Source organism: Lagenorhynchus albirostris, chromosome 2 (genome assembly GCF_949774975.1).
Source record: "Lagenorhynchus albirostris chromosome 2, mLagAlb1.1, whole genome shotgun sequence".
NCBI classification, from domain to species: domain Eukaryota; kingdom Metazoa; phylum Chordata; class Mammalia; order Artiodactyla; family Delphinidae; genus Lagenorhynchus; species Lagenorhynchus albirostris.
Window position 1 is genome coordinate 48,966,506 of NC_083096.1, and position 18,690 is coordinate 48,985,195.

Here is an 18,690-nt window from a genome sequence, read left to right on the forward strand (position 1 = left end):
GTGCTTGGATCAGGAAGGGGGCATTCTGCTAGATGTGCGTATCCTCTTACACTTTTTGTTCTTACATATTCTCTTCTCTAGTGTACCCTCAAGGATTGTTACTGAAAAACTCCTAGGGCCATGAGTTAAGATCACAATGATTCCTAGCATCAACTCTGCTTCTACTCTATTTTTCCTCCCAAGGCTTTCCACTGGGTAGAATTTTAAATTTGAACAATGGTTCAAAGGCTGAGAGACAAACTGCTCATTACTGGAAAGAGTGCCAGGAATCCTGGGAAGCAGACCTCACTCCCCACCAGAGTTCTGTACCTAATCGGAAAGGCTTCTTTCATAGTCATGGGAGGGTTAGATTAGTGTTTCTTTGCATTCTCGTCTTCTTTCAGGAACTGCTGGGATAAAAGCAAGCCTAGGAGAATAAAAAAATTCACAAATAGGACAAGAATAAAATATTTAGGGCAAGAGATCAGAAGTTCTTTGGTTATTCAGTGAACTGAACTAACTCTACTTCAAAAAAGTATAAGGAAGTAAACGTCCATCAGACTGCATGTCACAGTGGGTATTAGCCTTTCGACCCCATCTCACAGGCTCTAAGCTGAGTTGTTATGCCTAGCAAGTTGAACTGATAAAATAGAGTTTTGTCATCATGAAGTCTGTTCCCGATATTTACTCTATCTTTATTCTGAGATGCATTCTACCAAAGTTGTTAGATGGCCCATTCCCTTCCACTTCTCATCCCAAAATCTAATCAGCAGTGAATGGTAGGAACGCAAGAGTTATTATTACTCCGTTAGGTGCCTTAAAGCAAAGCCAGTCACTCCGAAGGGGCAGTTCAAGCTTTCCAGCTTTCTATCATTAGTTCCTTTCCCCAAATACAATCAGTGGTTTCTGAGAAGGAAGACAGGCTTAAAGAGATACAGTTGAGAAGTATTGTACTAAAACTTATCACCTTTATTCACTATTGATGTGATCTTCCTGTAGTACTTGTCAAAAAGCACTTTAAACATCTGGAAGAAACTTTTTTCCTGGACCAGACCTAAGGTTAAATTGATCAAAAAACTCCCGCCCAGAGTTGTCAAGAAGTGGTTAGGTACTAAAACTACGGTTCGTTTCTAGTCACACTGAATCTGATAACCCCATCCTGGCACCAGGAAGGCTCTTTTCCAGGACCTATCAATTAACAGGCTTAAGAAACATTCTATGCTCAAGTAATTCAGGCTAAAAATAACTCTGTGGGCTATTTTTTTCTCTACTCATCCACAGAAAGCATTTGTGTGTCAACAAGATCTTTGTTCCTTGAGAGTTTTCACTCCAGCTTACTCCTCCCTGAAAATAGTTGTTTGAGACAATCAGGAAAGTCACAGGGTTGGTGTGAGGCATAGAGAACAGCAAAACTATTCTAAGCTTTGTGCACTGCCAAGTGTCCAGAGGAAAACAAGAATAAAAGAACCCAGAATTCACAGATAGGATTAATTTAAAAACAGACTCTCCTCTCCCCTCCTTTCTTACAAATATACCCAGTTCTTTGACCATAATAGATCTGAGTTATACATAGAACTTCTACATTAACAACTAACAATTGCATGCTTACTATACTATGTATGAGGTACTTTTCTAAAAACGTTAGGGGCATTAACATTAATTTTCACAACTCTATGAGTTAGGCACAATTATCTCAACTTCATATCCAAAAAAACTGAGGCACAGAGAGATGAAATAAGTTGTCCAGGGTCCCTCAGCTAATAAGGGGCAGAGCCAAGATACGAACCCAGGAAGTCTGGCTCCAGGTCCCAGCTCTAACCATGACACATACTGCTTCTACAATCAAACAGATAATGATCTTTACTGATTTCCTACAAAGCTGTATTTCCCTAACTATCAGATATGTCCATTTACCTTCTCTAAATTAAGCAGACACATGGTCCCATGGTTCATCTTAATGTGAAAACAAGGATCAATGGGGATTTTCATCTCAACCAAAACACATCAACTCAAACACACCGAATGTTACCCTCTTTCAAATATAAAAATGCACTGAGACAGCTGTTCAAGCGTAATCATTACTTTCTAGCAACAGGAAATGTTTGCAGAATTAAGGCCCTGGACATCTTCAGTTTACGCAGCCAGCACGCAACAGATCTCTTGTGGCTGTAACAGAACTTAACTAACCTCTGAAAGAAAAACAAACTAATTTTAACAAGACCCTGATTAGGGAATGTTTAATTCTATGAATATGTTACTTATGGTGATGAAGCATAACGTAGAAAGTTCCTTAGGCTTAATGAATCACTAATAAATTTGCAAAAATGTCAAAACACGGGCCTACTCGGCTATGACAGAAGTTCATACCATCAGGACTTTAGGGAGGGCAAAGCACCATTCATATGCTCCTTCTGCCCAAAGGAAATTACCCTTTCTTAAAGCTTTGTCTAATGTTTCCTCAATTTCTCCCATCTCATAAACACCCAATTTATTCATGTTTTAGAACAATTCCATCTTTTAAAGTGCTATCAACCATATTTTAAGACACCATTCTCTGATTTGTTTCTGAAATAGATAATTGAATACCTTTCAAAATACTGAACATTTTGCCTTAGACAAAAAGCTCTTAAATGCAGTAATTGTATTAAAAAAAATCAGTAGATGACTTGGCTGTCATCATCGAAGTGTTTGCTATGGCCCAAACACTGATGTCACCATTTGGGTGACAAAAGCAAATCAGGTTTTGCTAAATAAACTTGTCTAGCCCTCCTTGGCCTACTGTCCTTATCTAGCTTGACACAAGCTATTTCCTTTCACTGATGCATTTACTTTCTACAAATATAATTTAAAAAAAATTTTTTAAAGCACTGAAAATTCCATCCTGACATCCACTGGAATGCAGAGGTAGCCCTGATCAGCTGGGCATGTCAGTCTCATCAGCTTCCTTCAAATGTCAGGTTTTTTTTCAGTAACAAAGTTGAAAGATGACCCATATGACCTAACAGGAAACTAAAAATTTTAAGTGAAAAACACTTCCGTGGATGGGAAGGGCTTCAAAAGTTGGCACTTAAGTTATTTAATATTAGACACTGTAAGACTGGGCTGTAAAAACTCAAATTGCCTAGACTTCAGAAAAGGCAGTTGCAGCGGCAGGTTTCAAGAAACTGGCATACCACTGATATTAGTATCTAAGAGCACTCCTCTTGATGTGGAGGAGAAATTAAACGTGTCTCTCTCGATACTTAGTGAAGCCAGCAAACAATGTCCCCAGTCTGTGAACCACTGATATTAAGAACCACACCTTCAATTTTCCACGTGGACCATAGTTCCCCTCCTCCCACTTTCCTCCCTCCCAACCCAGACAGGTGATTACAGACAAGGAGGCGGTGAAGTTGCTTCAAAATATTTAATACGTGTTAGACACGTAGTTACATTTTTATACAAAAATCAAAACAACGAAGGAGAAAATACTGTACAAAAACCTTGTCAGCTCCCCCAACCTTTATACAACAAAGACTGGAGTCACTATCTACAAACCCATAAGGTCTTTCCACTTAGGGCTTCTGTCTGTAAACTTTGTTTCCTTAAACAGTTTTTAAAAGCACTGTGTAGTAGGTCTGATCTAGAGCTTTTAAAAAATAAATCTTTTCTCTATAAACTCCGTATTTCCAAGCTTGAACTCTGCCGTGAAGTTCATCAAGCATTTTCCCTGTGGGGAAGACAAGAGCCGCTAACGCTCCCCTTTCCCAGAGTGATCACAGGGTATAAACGTTTCTTCAGGGAGAGAGAAAGGTGGGGAGGGAGAGAAACACCACAAGCCCCTAGTCCAGACGAAATCCCTCTAGTCTGAGGAAATTCTGTGAGGAAACGCCGCTCCTGGCCCCGGTGCGGTTCTAGCTTCACGTGAGGGGTCTGTGTAAAGTCCCTTCCTCCCCCGACAGCGAACGGGGAACTCCCCGGGCCCGGCCTTTCTCGCCGCTTCCTTCTCGGTGCTGCCGGCGGCGGAAAGTCCCTGTCTGCCCCCAACCTCCCAAGCCCAGGGGAAGCGGGGATGCACTCCAGAGAGACAAAATAGTCTTCATTCAACGAGACAAACTAACAGACACAAACACAAAAGTCCACGATCGTGCTCCTCCGACACACCTCACACTGCCCAGTCTCAAGAGGAGACCCGAGAGGCTCCGCACAGCCGGCCGCCAAGCCCGAGGGCAGTCGGTGCCGCCCGGCGGCACCCGGTCTCCTCCTCGCGCTCGGCGCCGACGGCCTCTGGGGCGTCCTCGCAGCCGGAGGGGCCCGGCCCTCACGTCGGGACGCCCGCTGCTCAATCTCCTTCCCGCTCGGAGACCCGAGGGCTCAGAAGGCCACGATGGCAGTGCTCCAAGGGTTGATGTCTCTCAGCACCGGCTTATCGCAGCAGATCTGCCCGGGCTCGGCGGCTTCCGGACCGCTCTCCTCTCCCTCCGCTTCCTCCCGGCCGCCCCCGGGGCTTTTCCGTAAGAGTCCCGAGAAGCTGGAACCGAAGATGCTAATGAGGTTAGCCACGTTACCGGTCTCCATCTCCTCCTCCTCCTGCGCGGCCGCCGCCGCCGCCCCGCCTGACTGCTCTTCTGAGTTCCGGCGGGGTTTCTTGAGCGGGGTCGAGCCGGGCGCCGGGCGGTCCGCGGGGCCGCCGCCCACGCCCTCCGCGCCGCGCTTCCTGGGGCAGACGGCGGGCGGCACGGGGGGCTCGGGCCCGGCGGGGCTAGGCGCGCGGCAGCCGTCCACGCGCGGAGATACGCTCATCTTGTCCTCGCCCCCCGGGGGGCAGCCCCAGGGACGGCGCGCTACCCCAGGCCCCTGGGGGAAGACGTCTGAGCCTCCGGCGGGAACCCCGGCTCCTCCGACCGCCGTCTCTCGCGGTCCCTCCACGCGGCGCCAGGCAGCTTCCGCCGCCTCCGCCTCTCCACCCTGAAAAGTGTCCCCGGCGCCCGTCACCGGGGCTGCGGGCTCCGCGTCACCCGCCCGTGGCACTTCTAGGACGGCAGGAAGCGCCAGCTGGGGCTCGGGCTCCGGCCAGGCGGCACAGGCGGCCGGCGGAGGTGGCTCCCCCCAGCACGCGGGTGGCCCGGACACTGACTCCCCAGGCTGCTGCGGCAGCGCAGGGGCCCCCGGGTGGCCGGCCAGGTAGAGTCCGGGGCACGGGTCGCTCAGGTAGACCTGGCGGGCGCTGCGGAGCACCAACGAGACCAGGAGGTTCTTGTGCAGCTTGATACCGCCGCGCTGGGCCCGCGAGTTGTAGATCTTGCCCAGGGAGATGCTGACGATGCGGTGAGCCTCCAGTTTGAACTCCATCCTGCCTCGCCTTCCCAGGGCTGGCGCGGAGGTGAGGGAGTGAGCCCCAACCCACCTTCCGAAGCTGAGACGGGAACGATAGGCGTCAACGAGTCCGCCCCGGGAGTGGAACCTGGATCTCTGAAGACTCCGAATAGAAACGGCTCCGGCGACGCGCTCGCAGGCTTGCGCCCTCCCCACCCAAGCTTGGCAGCCAGGTTGGGGTCGGGTCGCTAACTGAGGGCAGTCCGGCCTCCGGGCGCCTTATAAAGGCCTCCCGACAGCCAATAGCGAAGGGCCGCCAACCGTTCCGGGGCCGATCGGCGCGCCCTCGTGCGCCTCGCGCGGCCAATCGGAGACCGAGGAGGGGCACCAGGGCCATTCGAACGTTGGTCCCGCGGAGCAGGCTCTTAAAGGGGGCGACGCGCGCGACCGCTGACCGGCGGGTCGGGGCCAGTGCTCCGAGCGGGGGGGGCCTGGATGGCCACGGTGTTGTTTGTACTTAAACTTGCTGGCCTGTGCGCTACTTGCCGGAACCAAAGCGAACTAAACCATTCGAACTTTCATCCGAGTATGGTGGTGGACTTTGCTCTGCAATAAAGTCCTGATCCTTCCCTGATCAACACTCCTCCCTCCCCCGCCACCGTTTGCAAGGCGTCACACACCCGTAAGCTCCGGGGCAACCCGATAGAAATGGAGATGATGGCAAAACGTGGCACAGGATACCCTTGGATAACAAATAGTGTTACTACAAGATATTTAGCAGATATTAATTTTGGATAAATCCCTTGCCTTCTAGAGTCACATACACTCGTTAGCACCTGTCAGTTTTAACACCGAAGAAAGAAAAAGAGGGTTCTAAAAGTTCCAAAGTTTCTGACTGCTTATCAAGGCTTTGTGTCTACGTACAAACTTTTTGGTTCTCCACTAAAGCTAGCATCTATCACTTTGTTCTCTAGATTCTAGAACCAACACAGTTGTCACATCAGTTACAATGAAAGGTGGTACACGTTCTCCACAATGATTTTTCTTCAACACGAGGACTGACCAGTCCACCCTTGGAAAAATCTAACAAGTTCTAAAAATACAAATAGAGAAGTCCTGTATTCCCATCATGATGTCATAATTTTATTTTGTGTCAAGGTAAAAATATAGGGGAAGAGTGTTGCGGAATTTTCTGGTCAATCAACAACTTAGTCTATTTACTGATCCTTACAGCACAGGGTTGTCCAGGGTCCTAGACTGGGTTCCTGGAGAGTCAGTTTGAGATAGTCCAACCTAAGCTCCACCACAAACCTGCCGATGACTCTGGTAAATAACCTTAGGATGCTTTAATTTATCCAACTCTAAAAAGGAGAAATCACATACACATCTGCTCTATTATGCAGCATCTTCTGATGAATGACAACTCTCAGCAACAATCTGAGTTATAAAACTAAACACAGGGGCTTCGCTGGTGGCGCAGTGGTTGGGAGTCCTCCTGCCGATGCAGGGGACACGGGTTCGTGCCCCGGTCCGGGAGGATCCCACGTGCCGTGGAGCGGCTGGGCCCGTGAGCCATGGCCACTGAGCCTGCGCGTCCGGAGCCTGTGCTCCGCAACGCGAGAGGCCGCAGCTGTGAGAGGCCCGTGTATCGCATTAAAAAAAAAACAAAACTAAACACAGTTTTCTTGGAGTCCACGTGGAACACTGGCCTGATCTTGCATCAGGGTTTGGCCAAGTAGTGTATTTAGTTAGGAAAACTATTAGTGAAAGGTGGGCTTGATTATGGCTAATTCATAATCAGGAGGCCCCCAAAGGATGTGATGGCTCAGTAATTATCTATTCCCACAACTTAATGACGATAACAGACACCAGTTCATGAGACCCAGAATCTCTCCCCTCTAGGAATTTTCAGCTCGCGTAAAGAAGGAGATAAAATAACAACACAAGTAATTACAAAGGCAAGCCATGTGTTTTGAGTAATAACATGAGAAATTTTTTCTTCTGTTTTCTCTTTCTTTGAGAGCTGGCCGTCACTATAAAACACTAAAAGCTCAGGCTCTGAAGACAAGCTTCCTGAGTTGGAATCCCAGCTCTACTTTTTACTTGCTGTGTGACCTTTGGAAAATTACTTCACTTGTCTTGGACTGTTTTTATCTTAAAATAGAGATAATAATAGTGTCTACCTCTTAGAGCTTTTGTGAGCAGAAAACAAGGTAACACATTCAAAGCTCTTAGAAGAGCCTGACATATAATAAACTAGCAATGGTTGCCGGCTATTAGAACACATCACTCCTCACATGACTTGGGGTGGAAAAAGAGGCTGGGGAAGGAAGGAACATAGATGGGAGAAAGTAGTTGTATTTGAGGTGGGTGTTGAAAAACCCTGAGGTGGGCTCCACAAGTTCCAACCAGCAGGAGCAACAGAGTCCATTGTAGGGAACACCTCATTTGGCAGAGATACCAGGCACCTATAGTAAGTGGAAAAGACTGGAAGTAGAAGCTGGGGTTACATGGTAGTGGGTTGTGGATGCCTCAATGAGGAGATGGGGCTTCCTACAGGGAGCTACTAAAAGTTGTTGAGTAAGAGAACCTCAGAATGCATTCTAGAAAGGTCAGTACACTTAATTACCACTTAATTATAAAGGGGACCACTTAATTATAAAGCTCTTGCTGGAGTTCAGGCAAAGAGTAATAAAGGTCTGAACCAGGTGGAGGTAGCAAGAATGAAAAAGCCTAGAGACAAAAGGAACTTTAGTGATGATCTGGGATGCCTTCACCCACCCAAACAGGTCACTGATAGAGCAAGCCTCGGGGGAAGCCTTCCAGACCCACCTGAGCTGGGCATTGCTCCATCCTCCACAGTGGAAGCAGACTCCTTCATCACTGTCTTCATTACTTTCTCCTGTCATGCCCAGGGCCCCTCCCAAACTGTGCTCTCATGAAAGGCAGGAGCCCATCTCATTTGTAGCCAGGAGATATCGTGAAAATATTTAACAACTGTAGGATACAGGCACTGACCATCAGGACAGAGTCCTGGAGGCCCTTACGGTGCTGGGGGTTATGGGCAGGCTCCTACAGGAGGGGCTGCCTGGCCTGGAAGGAGGGCACTCAAGAGATTCTGCCAACTGGCATGGAAGAATTTCAAGGTTTTAACACTTGGGATGGCCATACCAGGTGCATACTGAGTGATTATGCACTTGAACTAATGAATCCCTAACAATGATATTGTCTACCAGGCACTGAGCTAATCACATATAGGCATTATGTATCATCCTTATAAAGTTCTGAAAGTCCATGTCATTATCTCCATCTACAGGTGATGAAACTAGGACTCTGAAAGGTTAAGTAATTTACAGCTGTAGGTGGAGAGGGTGGGCTTCAACTCCGAACCTATTTAACTCTAAAGCTCGAGTGTGGGGTTCTGGGGCTAGATTACCTTGTTCCACTTCTTACCTGTTGTGTGACCTTTGGAAAGTTATTTCACATCTAGGTGAAATAAGAAAATTATGCTTTGTAACACGGGCAAGTTATTTCATCTTTCTGTGCCTCAGTCACCTATTGTGTAAAATGGGAATTATAAGAATACCTACAGTGTTTAGTATAGTTCCTAGTGCCATTAAAACATTTATTTATCGTGATTGTTACTACTATACCAGTGCGTAGCTCAGGACTAAGCACATAGTAGGTGTGCTGTTAGCACTTGTTGAATTTTGAATGCTTTTTCTACTATACCAAGTAATAGATGGTCAATAAATGTTTGCTGACTTGAAATTGAGCCTGATCGCTCTTATTATCAGGAGTTCCTCTAATCCTGAGAACAAAACAGAACCTTGAGAACTCATCTCTGGAGGACCTGGGCTCTCATGATTAGCAAGCTTCACCTCCACTTATGGGGAAAAAAAAGGGAAAGTATAGAACGTACTCTTCTAAGCTTTAGAAAGCAGAGTTAGAATTTGCCGTCATCAATCTTTAGGATTCTCTCAGTTAAAAAAATGTTGGTAGCACCATGGGACACACTGGGGGTATCAGAAGGACAGAGGAAGCAACTGCGCTGGAAGAAGCGGCGAGAGGATGTCTATCAAGTCTGTCCTGCCCTTCCACCCCCCACCTTCTCCACTGGGGCACAAGCAGATTAGCGGCTGAGTGCTGTGGTCACAGCTGTCCCCACTCAGGCACTGTTTAGGCTCTGGCCCGAGGATTCCTTTGAACACAGCGCCTGTCTGCCCACTGCTGTTGACTTTCTCGTTTGCATGACAAATTGAAGACTAAGTATTATTATCAGATGATTACAGAGCTTATATTGCCTTAAATGGTGTCTAGTTTGTGTAAGAAGAATGCCAACCCACTATGGATCACGCAAACAATAGCTCTGTGAGAAGTAACCATGGGTGAGTGAAATAACGTTATGTCCTACCTTTCAATGTGAGGACACTTGGAAATGTTTTTGGGTCAAAGTTGCTTATGTAAGTGAATAATCATTTGTATGGCATCCCGAGGCCTTCAGGAGGAGAGCTCCACAGAAATATATTATAAGCACTTTTTTGTAAACAATACTCCTCTTGCTCTTCTGAGAACAGGCACATCCACTTTTCAACGTTTTCTCTCTTGCTATTCTGGCCTATTTTACATCTTTTTTTTTCTCTTGGCAGCTTGACAGCTATAGAATTTCTTTATCATCAAAGAGCATTCGGGGTTTCCCTGGTGGTGCAGTGGTTAAGAATCCACCTACCAGTGCAGGGGACATGGGTACGAGCCCTGGTCTGGGAAGATCCCACATGCCGCGGAGCAACTAAGCCAGCGAGCCACAACTCCTGAGCCCACGGGCCATAACTACCGAAGCCCGTGCACCTAGAGCCCTTGCTCCACAAGAGAAGCCAACACAGTGAGAAGCCCGCACAGAAGCCCCTGCTCACCGCAACTAGAGAAAGCCCGCGTGCAGCAGCGAAAGCAGCCAAAAATAAAAAAATAAAATAAATTAAAAAAGAAATAGTGTTCAACCAGGGGTGGGCACCAAAACCGGCCTGTCTTTTTTTTTCTCCTCCCGGTTTCCCTTCCAAAACTGTTACAGCCCCATCCTCTGTCTTGTCCTAAATCTTGTATGTTGGTTCAGAGAAACTTAGGATGTTTTTATGATCATCTTTGTCGTACCTCACCTCCTTTAATACTCCAAAGAAAAACAAATTCCCTCAATAAGTAGAGCATTCAAACTCATTAAAATGAGCGTGGCACCCTCTCAAGCCACAGAATGAGAAAACACCACTATAGAAGACCCTAGACCTGCACTGTTCAATACTGTAGCCCCTAGGCCAATGTGGCTAGGGCAACCGATGAACTGAATTTTACATTTTATTTCATTCAAATCTAAAAACTGAAATAACATAAAATCCTTTTACTGAAACCCAACTCGATTGTGTCATATTTTTGAGGTTTGAGTGGTTAGCATCCAAACTGATGCTGTAGTTGTAAAACACATAGCAGATTTCAAAGACTTAGTATCAAAAAGAGAACGTAAAATATCTCATTAATGTTTTTAAGAATGGTTACATGTTGAAATGATAAAATTTTGAATATATTGGGTTAAATAAAATTATTAAAATTAATTTAACCTGTTTCTTTTTACATATGTGGCTCTAATTATATTTATATTGGACAACACTGCCCTAGGGATAATAAAGGGATAGGGAGGTGTGGACATATAAATATGTATGAGCATATTGTGAGCAATTAACAAATGTCCTTGATTGTTGAAGAGGGAGAGCAAAGGAAAGATAAAGTGAAAGGGAAGTGAAACATGAAACACTTAGATGGTTGTAAAGGTGAGGAGAAAATCAAAGAAAAATGTAAAAAACAGAGCTAATTGGCCAGAAGAAAGTCCTTTCTAGAACTGAGAAGTAGCCACAAAGTTAGAGAAGCCCAATTCTACGTATCTGAATGTGACAACACATAAATTATCACAATATTATTTTAAAATACAAACAGGCACACAAATGTCAGAGAGAAAGCCTACTCACTTGGACAGCCTCATTCTCAGGAGTTCTTAGCGTGCATTGATTCTTTTCAATTCTGAAGTCCACCTGGAATTGCAGGACCATTTGTTTTCAATGTGCCATTTTCCTGCACAAAAACCTTCAGCGGTTCCCCATGACCTTTATGGCAAAAATCCAACCCTCTGGCCTGGTCTTCAGAGTACTACATACATTGTTAAAGGCAAACAGCCTGGAATGGGGGAACAGAGCCTGGCTTCTTACCAGCTGTGCATGGGTAGATTTGCAGGTGATCCTTGTTTTGTAAAATTGGGCAGTTGGACTAAATCAGTGGTCCTCAGAAGATGGCTGCATATTAGAATCACCTGGGGAGCCTTAAATATCCAGTCGCCCAGACCTCACCCCAGATGACTCAAATCAGAATCGCTGGGGTGAGACCCAGGCAGTGGATTTTTTAAAGCTCTGTAGGTGATTACCATGTGCAGCCACGTTTCAGAACCAGTGGCCTAGCTGATTGTTTTAGGATCATTTCAGGTACAGAATTCTATGGTTCAATGAATCTAGGCAAGTCTTTTGAACCTTTCTACTACCCTGAGCAACATAAATGCCCCACCTCTTCATCAGCTGGACAGGTCTAATCAAAAGTATATGTCTCATCTGCTGCTTCCTCAACAGAATGCACTCTCCCCTCCTGCCCAAACGCTGCACCGCCATTTCCTCCAGGAAGCCTTCCGCGGCCACTGGTATTTACAATGTGTTCCCTTGGGCACACACACTCTCATAACCTAACATTCATTTGTTACTTGAAACCACAATACCACTTGTTATCTTATGATACCCTTATGTTTTAGTTTTGTATTTTATTTACTCATATATTAGTTATTTAACTTTGATGTGGACGTATTTATTTCCCCATAACAATATAAAGTGCTGAGAGATGCTCCATTACACTTTTTTGCATCCTGTTTCCACTACACCCAGAACGCTGAGTATCGCTATGTACATATCAAGGGATCAATAACTATTTGATAAACCAATTAATGGGTTCCCAAAATTTGAGGCTAACATATTCGAACACAGCTAACTAGAAGGGGGAGAAAAGAGTACTTGACAAATTATTCTAATGGCAACAACCCTGGCTCATAATTATTCATGACCCTAAGCTCTACCATTTCCCTATAAAAGCTGTTTTTCACATAAAATAAGGGGTTTTTGTTTTTGATAGACGGTTTGCTTTTGTTGCCATGCTATTTACAAATAGGTGATATATTACTGAGAGAGTAGTTGCTTGCCTACTCTGTTCTAATTAAACATTACTGGTTATGATGTACTGAAAACCCTACTGGCTATCAGCACCTCATTTAGGGGCACGCTATATCTCTTTCAGCCAATAAGAAAGTCTTGCTTCATCTCCCCACTCCCCCTTCTAATTGCTGTAGCTAATGGAACGAATTCTAATTCATCAGTCAAGTCCATTTTAGATCAACACATCTGATCTAAATTTCAACACGAATGCTCATTCGGTTTGAAAACCCCAAATCACTAACCCATCTCATGCTCATTTTTTTTTTTTTTTTCTGGTACGCGGGCCTCTCACTGCTGTGGCCCCTCCCGTTGCGGAGCACGGGCTCCGTAAGCGCAGGCTCAGCGGCCATGGCTCACGGGCCTAGCCGCTCCGCGGCACGTGGGATCTTCCCGGACCGGGGCACGAACCCGTGTCCCCTGCATCGGCAGGCGGACTCTCAACCACTGCGCCACCAGGGAAGCCCTCATGCTCATTTTGACTAAGCAAATTCTGAGTAAGTATTTATACAGACACCTCCTCCAGTGTAAAAGGAAGTTTCAGATCTGCTGTCTAACCAGGAGCTAGTGTGTGGATTAGCAAATTTATGTTTATAAGGCAGTCTGAGCTCTTTTGAGGAAAAATGATTGTAAAATAGGCAGCACGCTCATATCCATCCCCTGAACCATTATCACTTATAAATTTCTCTGAGTTCAGCTCCTTTCTTACTGAGATAATTCCTTTTGGCATTCCCGGAAAATACCAAAAAGATCATTGTGAAAAAAACAAGTGTTCTTGAAAAGTCAAGTAAGTTTAGACATCGTTCCTTAGGAGAATTGGTCAAGGAAGAAAAAATAGTTATAAAATGTTTTTGTGGCATTGCCCTTTTAAGAAGCGTAACATTTTTTGTTCCCAGTCTTTTCGTCCCCTTTCCTAGTAGGCTGATGCAATGCTTAGGAAGTTTCAGAGTCACGTGGGCGACCCTGCCTGAGGTCAGAGTCCTGAGCAGCCCTTTCTCAGTGTGGGTCATTTTCTGTTTGATTTTGAATTTGTCCACGCTGTGATGGAGTAAGTGCGTGTCGCCGTGGGTGTTCTGATTAGTGTGCCTGGGTAGAATTGTTTTCTAGTGTGTCAGTGGGTGCCGGCCCAGGGCTGGGGGATCTGCTTAGTCATTTTGGCCTCAGTGGTTTGAATAAATGCTGTGGTCCCACTGGATGGCAGAACCCCTATGTCTCTTTTGTTGTGATGGGATTTATGTTTGTTTGGGTTTTTTTTGCTTGTTTGTTTGGTTTTGTTTGTTTGTTTTGAGGTTTGTACATGATTTTAAAACTACTTTGGTTCTTGGGCCAATATTATGTTTATGTGTTTCCAGTTGGCTAGAAGAATTAGTTTTTTTTAAACATTAGTTTGTGTGTTTGTGCTTGAGGAGGAAAGGAAGCCAGTTATTCCCCCCCAGCCCCCACCCCCCCTCCGGCCCTACCCGCACTCCCCCCCCCCCCCCCCCCCCCCCCCCCCCCCCCCCCGCTTTGGGAGAGTAACATAGAATGAAGGAAAGGGTATGGCTTTGTTCTTTTTTTTTTTTTTTCTTCAGTGAGATCTAACTAGACTGGAAGGGTTTGACAAACAATTAACAATCCTTCCCACTCAGCTGCTGTTACCCAAAATAGCATCTCCTTGGCTGCCAGGGTAGATGGGAGCCTTCAGGGGAGGAAGACACAAAGGTGCCCTCTTTAGGAAGCCTGAATCTCTGTGAGATCTTGAAGGCAGAGGGGGAAGCCCAGGGGATTAAATTAGCAGGCAGCCCAGGCTCCACCTGGAAGGGAAATAGATAATAGGCTTTAAAGACAGGAAACAGCTTGTGCTCCAAAATAATAATTTTCGAAAGCAACACATGATGGATGCTGGGAAGGTTTTTCTCCCCACCGCACACCCCCAGTTCATAATTTTGAAACAAAATCTCCGTTTAAGATGCGACTCAGTCAAGTCTTCTGGTATTCCTGTAATTCTGCTCCCACCTCGCCTCCGTGTTGGGAAAGACCATTCCAGCCAGGTTTTTTCTAAACCTGACTCTCAGTTACAGAAATTGCTCAACAGCAGGTCTGGAGAGATCTGATTAGGGCTGGTGTTGCTGTTTTTTTCTTTTTTCTTCTCTGCCTTGTCCTCTTTCTTTTTTCTCTTTTCCTTTTTCTCCTCTCTCAGCCTGCCATTTTTACCTCTTCCTCTGGCTTTTTTTCTGAAAGACGGCATCTCACACTCCCACATGTCAATTTGTTCTGCCAGCCAGGGCTCTCTGGGGTCCTGAAATGTCTCCTGTCATGAGAGGGGATGTGGATGGGAAGAGAAAGCACACGATGCATTAAACAAAGGGAACAGACCAGCGACCTGACTTCGAGAAGGTCGGGAGCCTGAAGGCAAAGGAGGGAGGTGGAGAAACAGAAGGACCAAATATGCCCCCAAAGGATTAAAAGATTATACACATCAAATTGGATTCTAGGTTTTGCTGTTTTTAAATTTCCTTGAAAATATACCCAAAGGGAATTAAAGCAGCTATCAAAAACAGAAACCTGTTCCATGAATTAACTCACAGTGAACCTCAGCTGCTAGAAACCATGGGCTTGGTTCCTTTTGCATTGAGTACATGCTTCCACTCTAACAACATTCTGGCTCATGGCCTGATCATACAACCATGTCCCTCTGGACTGGGACTTCCCTGAGGGCAGCAGCCAGGTGTACATCCTTAGTGCCTAGCACAGCACTTAGTCCAAAGGAGACAACAATGTTGGAAGTGTTGGGGTGAGTGGATAGATGGATAGATGGATGGGAGAATACATAGAGGAAGACACTTAGAATACTCATAAATTATCTCTTTTTCTCCTGATATTTTAGAAAAGGGAATATACGATTGGCAAACTCTTCTAACAGATAAAATAGAGAAGTGATATGATTAACTTTGACGTTCCAACAAGAGTTGTTCCTCATATATCGTCTTCAGCACCTAGCACTGTACATGGCATGCACAGGGTTACACTCAGCACGTTTGTTGAATTAATGATTTAGAAAGGAGAAAAACGGTTATCCTCCCTTGAGGGAAAGGTTTCCCGGAAAGAGAATGGAGGAGCAGTATATAGTGCCACAAATGTAAAGTGTTTTATGACATTATCTTTCCCAACTTTGACTTTGTGAAACATCTTAAAGAAGAAAAATACCTCATGAAGAGAATGGTATTCTGGAGACCAGGGAAGGGCTTTCAGAGTAAAGAGAGTAATGGGGGTGTGTATGTGCTGCACTATTTCCAAAGGACCCTCCCACAAAGTCATCTGTGGCTGACTCAAATGTTAGACGTTAGGACCCAGAGATGCTTTCATTCTTTTTATTTTGTCAAGGACTCTGCATGGTAGAGGGATGCTAGAGAGTAAGGTTGGTGGTAGAATAGCAGTCAGAATACTTGCAGCCCCGAGAGCATGACTTCTGCCCTGACCCAAATTGGGGTGGGAGAAAGGCTGTGTGAATCCATGAAGGACCGCTATGATGCTAAACAAGTACATGATTATGCTGATATATAACCAATATTTGGAAAAACAATGAGGTAACTCAACCTGGGATTTATCACTCATCTAGCTTTAGGTCATTCATTTTCAATTCCTCTCCCACTCCCCAAGTCCTGCACAAAACAACAAAAAGCATAGGAGAGCTGAGATTTACATAGGCCAGGAGCTTTATCCAGCTCTGAACACAGAACATGCCTGGGAGGTTTTAGAAAGGGCAGTTAATTGGTTGGCTCCCGAAAGTGTTAACCCTGAGCAAAGCTGTGTTCCTACCTCATTATCAGATGAATTCTACTGACTATTCTCTGCAGTCCTGTATCACTTAATATCCTGGGCATTTCTGGAAGTGGTTTTACAACATCAAGTTGTATTCACTAGAATTTCAAACTAAGACTATGGGCTCGAAAGCCCTCGTTTATGAACACTAGATTAAGAAAAGATAAGGGAGTAAGTATGTGCCTGAAATACTGAGCCTGGTTCTTTCTTCTCTGCTCAGAAAACCTGTGGTAGGCCTGGGCATCGTCATGGTTCCTGGCCTCTCCTGTGAGCACACAGTGAGCGGTGAGCAGCGTTCCAACCCACCAGCTGTGTGGGAAATGGTCCTTGGGACCAGTGAAGGATTTGACGTCCCCGCCTCCATATCCACACACCCACCACCACTCTCTCTATGGAGCAGAGTGGGCACACTTAAGATATCACATTCGCCCCAGCGTCTTCTCCAGTCCTTCAAGTTGAAGTTCATTCCCGCATGGATTTTTCATGTCACTTATTTTTTGGATGTATTTTCTAGAATTTTCCACATACATGTCTTTCTTTCTACTTGATTATAAAATGGTTCAAGATAGGGACCTTTTTTCAACCTCTGTCTCTCCAGTAGAAACCAGCCTACTGTCCTGTATGTAATAGGTACCCCATAAACATCTGTTGCTTTGAATTTTTGAGAGAGAGCAGGGGATGGTGGAGAGAACACTGGATGAGGAATTAGATTCTCCCAGGGTTCTGCCACTAGCCAGCCAGTCCCTGAGCAAGCTGTGGGACTTCACGGTTCACAAGATCCTAATCTGTGAAATGATGAGGTTCATCTAAGGTCCCTTTGAGCTCCAACACACTAGAAAAAGAGGAACGAAAAAGACTTTGCATAGCCCAATTTTATTTGCCACGTTAGTGGCAGTGGAGAAATATTTTAAGGAAAAAGGAGCTGAGATGTTTCCTAAATGTTTTCAGGGTTTATTAAAATCTCTGCAGTTTGGGCTCTAAACCCACAAAATATAAGAGGACAGAAACAGCCATCACAACATTCTAGTTAACTCTTGGAAAAAAACCTATTTGATGTCATTTATCCAATGAAGATGCTCTGTCCACTTGTACTGGGCCCCAGACGGGGCCCTGGGAACACCTGGATGAGTTTGGCCCCATCCAGACCCAACATCACAGAATATACTTTCTTTGTTGAAATCTCCTTCCTTGGCTTCTGGGATGTCACCGTGTAGCATTCTCAGCTGATCAAAAAAGTCGTTAGGGATAAAGTGAACAGAGGATGTGTTTAATGTATTCTTTTTATTTGTTCATTCAACAGCTCTTTTTTGAACACTACGACGTGCCAGCTACTGTCCTGGGTGCTAGAGATACCTCAGTGAACAACACAGACACATGCGGTGCCCTAGCACACTCTGGGGGCAGATGCTGCTTCATTAAGGGTTGGATGATAGCTGGAGCTCTTCCACTCACTCCCATCTTTCTGTACCTTATCCTCTTCTGCAACTAGTAGAAGAAAAAGTAGCTCAAGCCTCTTTCTCTGACACCGTGAGCTTTGGTCCTCAGTGCTCCCCTTGCCCCCCCTGCCCTTCATCACAGAAGAATTACCTTTGCCCTCTTGGATCCCACCTTTGTTCTTGCACGTAGTCCTGTTGTAGGACTGATCACGATGAACTTCTATTGTATTCTTACCTGTCTGTCTTCCCTACAAGGAGGTGAGCTGCATCACATGCGGATCAATTCCATGAGGAACTGCCCCTAAGGAACTATGCAGTTAACTGAAGTTCAATCATTAGGTTGACCAGTACAGTCATAACGGAAAGCATTAGTCACACCCCTTAGGTCACTAAGAGCCCCAGAAAACAGGTGACGCACCAGACTCAAGGTACAGCTGTGAACAAGTAGAAAACAGCCGCTGCAAGGGAACCAGCTTGATAACCCGACAATCCAAATAGCTGAAGTATAATCAGTCTTAAGAGGTAGCCCTCCTGCCTCTGCAGAAAGAGGCTTAACATCCAAATCATCTTGAGGTGCTCACCACCAAGTGATGGGCGTTTTTGGTCACATAGGTCGATGATGCTTACCTTAACTTAGGTGGGACACCTTCAAATTGTAAAAGACGGTAGCAGGATCCTGGCACCAAATACGTTATGCTTTTTCTTCTACAGGGTTTTAAAACAGTGGAAATGCTCCCAACACTCCCCAAACAAATTATTTTAATATTATAATCTGAAATTACCAAACTCTAATAAGACAGCCTTTTCAGATTATTCCATTGTTAACGGGTCCCCTTAAATATCTTAGTTTACAATCTGATTGCAAATGAAATGGGATTTTTCTAAAAAGGAGT

At 45.4% G+C, this 18,690-nt stretch overlaps 1 protein-coding gene across 1 annotated transcript; it reads right to left on the reverse strand.

The window, feature by feature from the left end:
* Positions 1-3,371: 3,371 nt before the first annotated feature.
* On the reverse strand, positions 3,372-5,535 carry IER5 (immediate early response 5). The gene has a single exon (XM_060142156.1). The coding sequence runs from the start codon at positions 5,308-5,310 to the stop codon at positions 4,333-4,335; it is 978 nt and encodes a 325-aa protein (XP_059998139.1). The 5' UTR covers positions 5,311-5,535; the 3' UTR covers positions 3,372-4,332.
* Between the last annotated feature and the right edge of the window lie 13,155 nt (positions 5,536-18,690).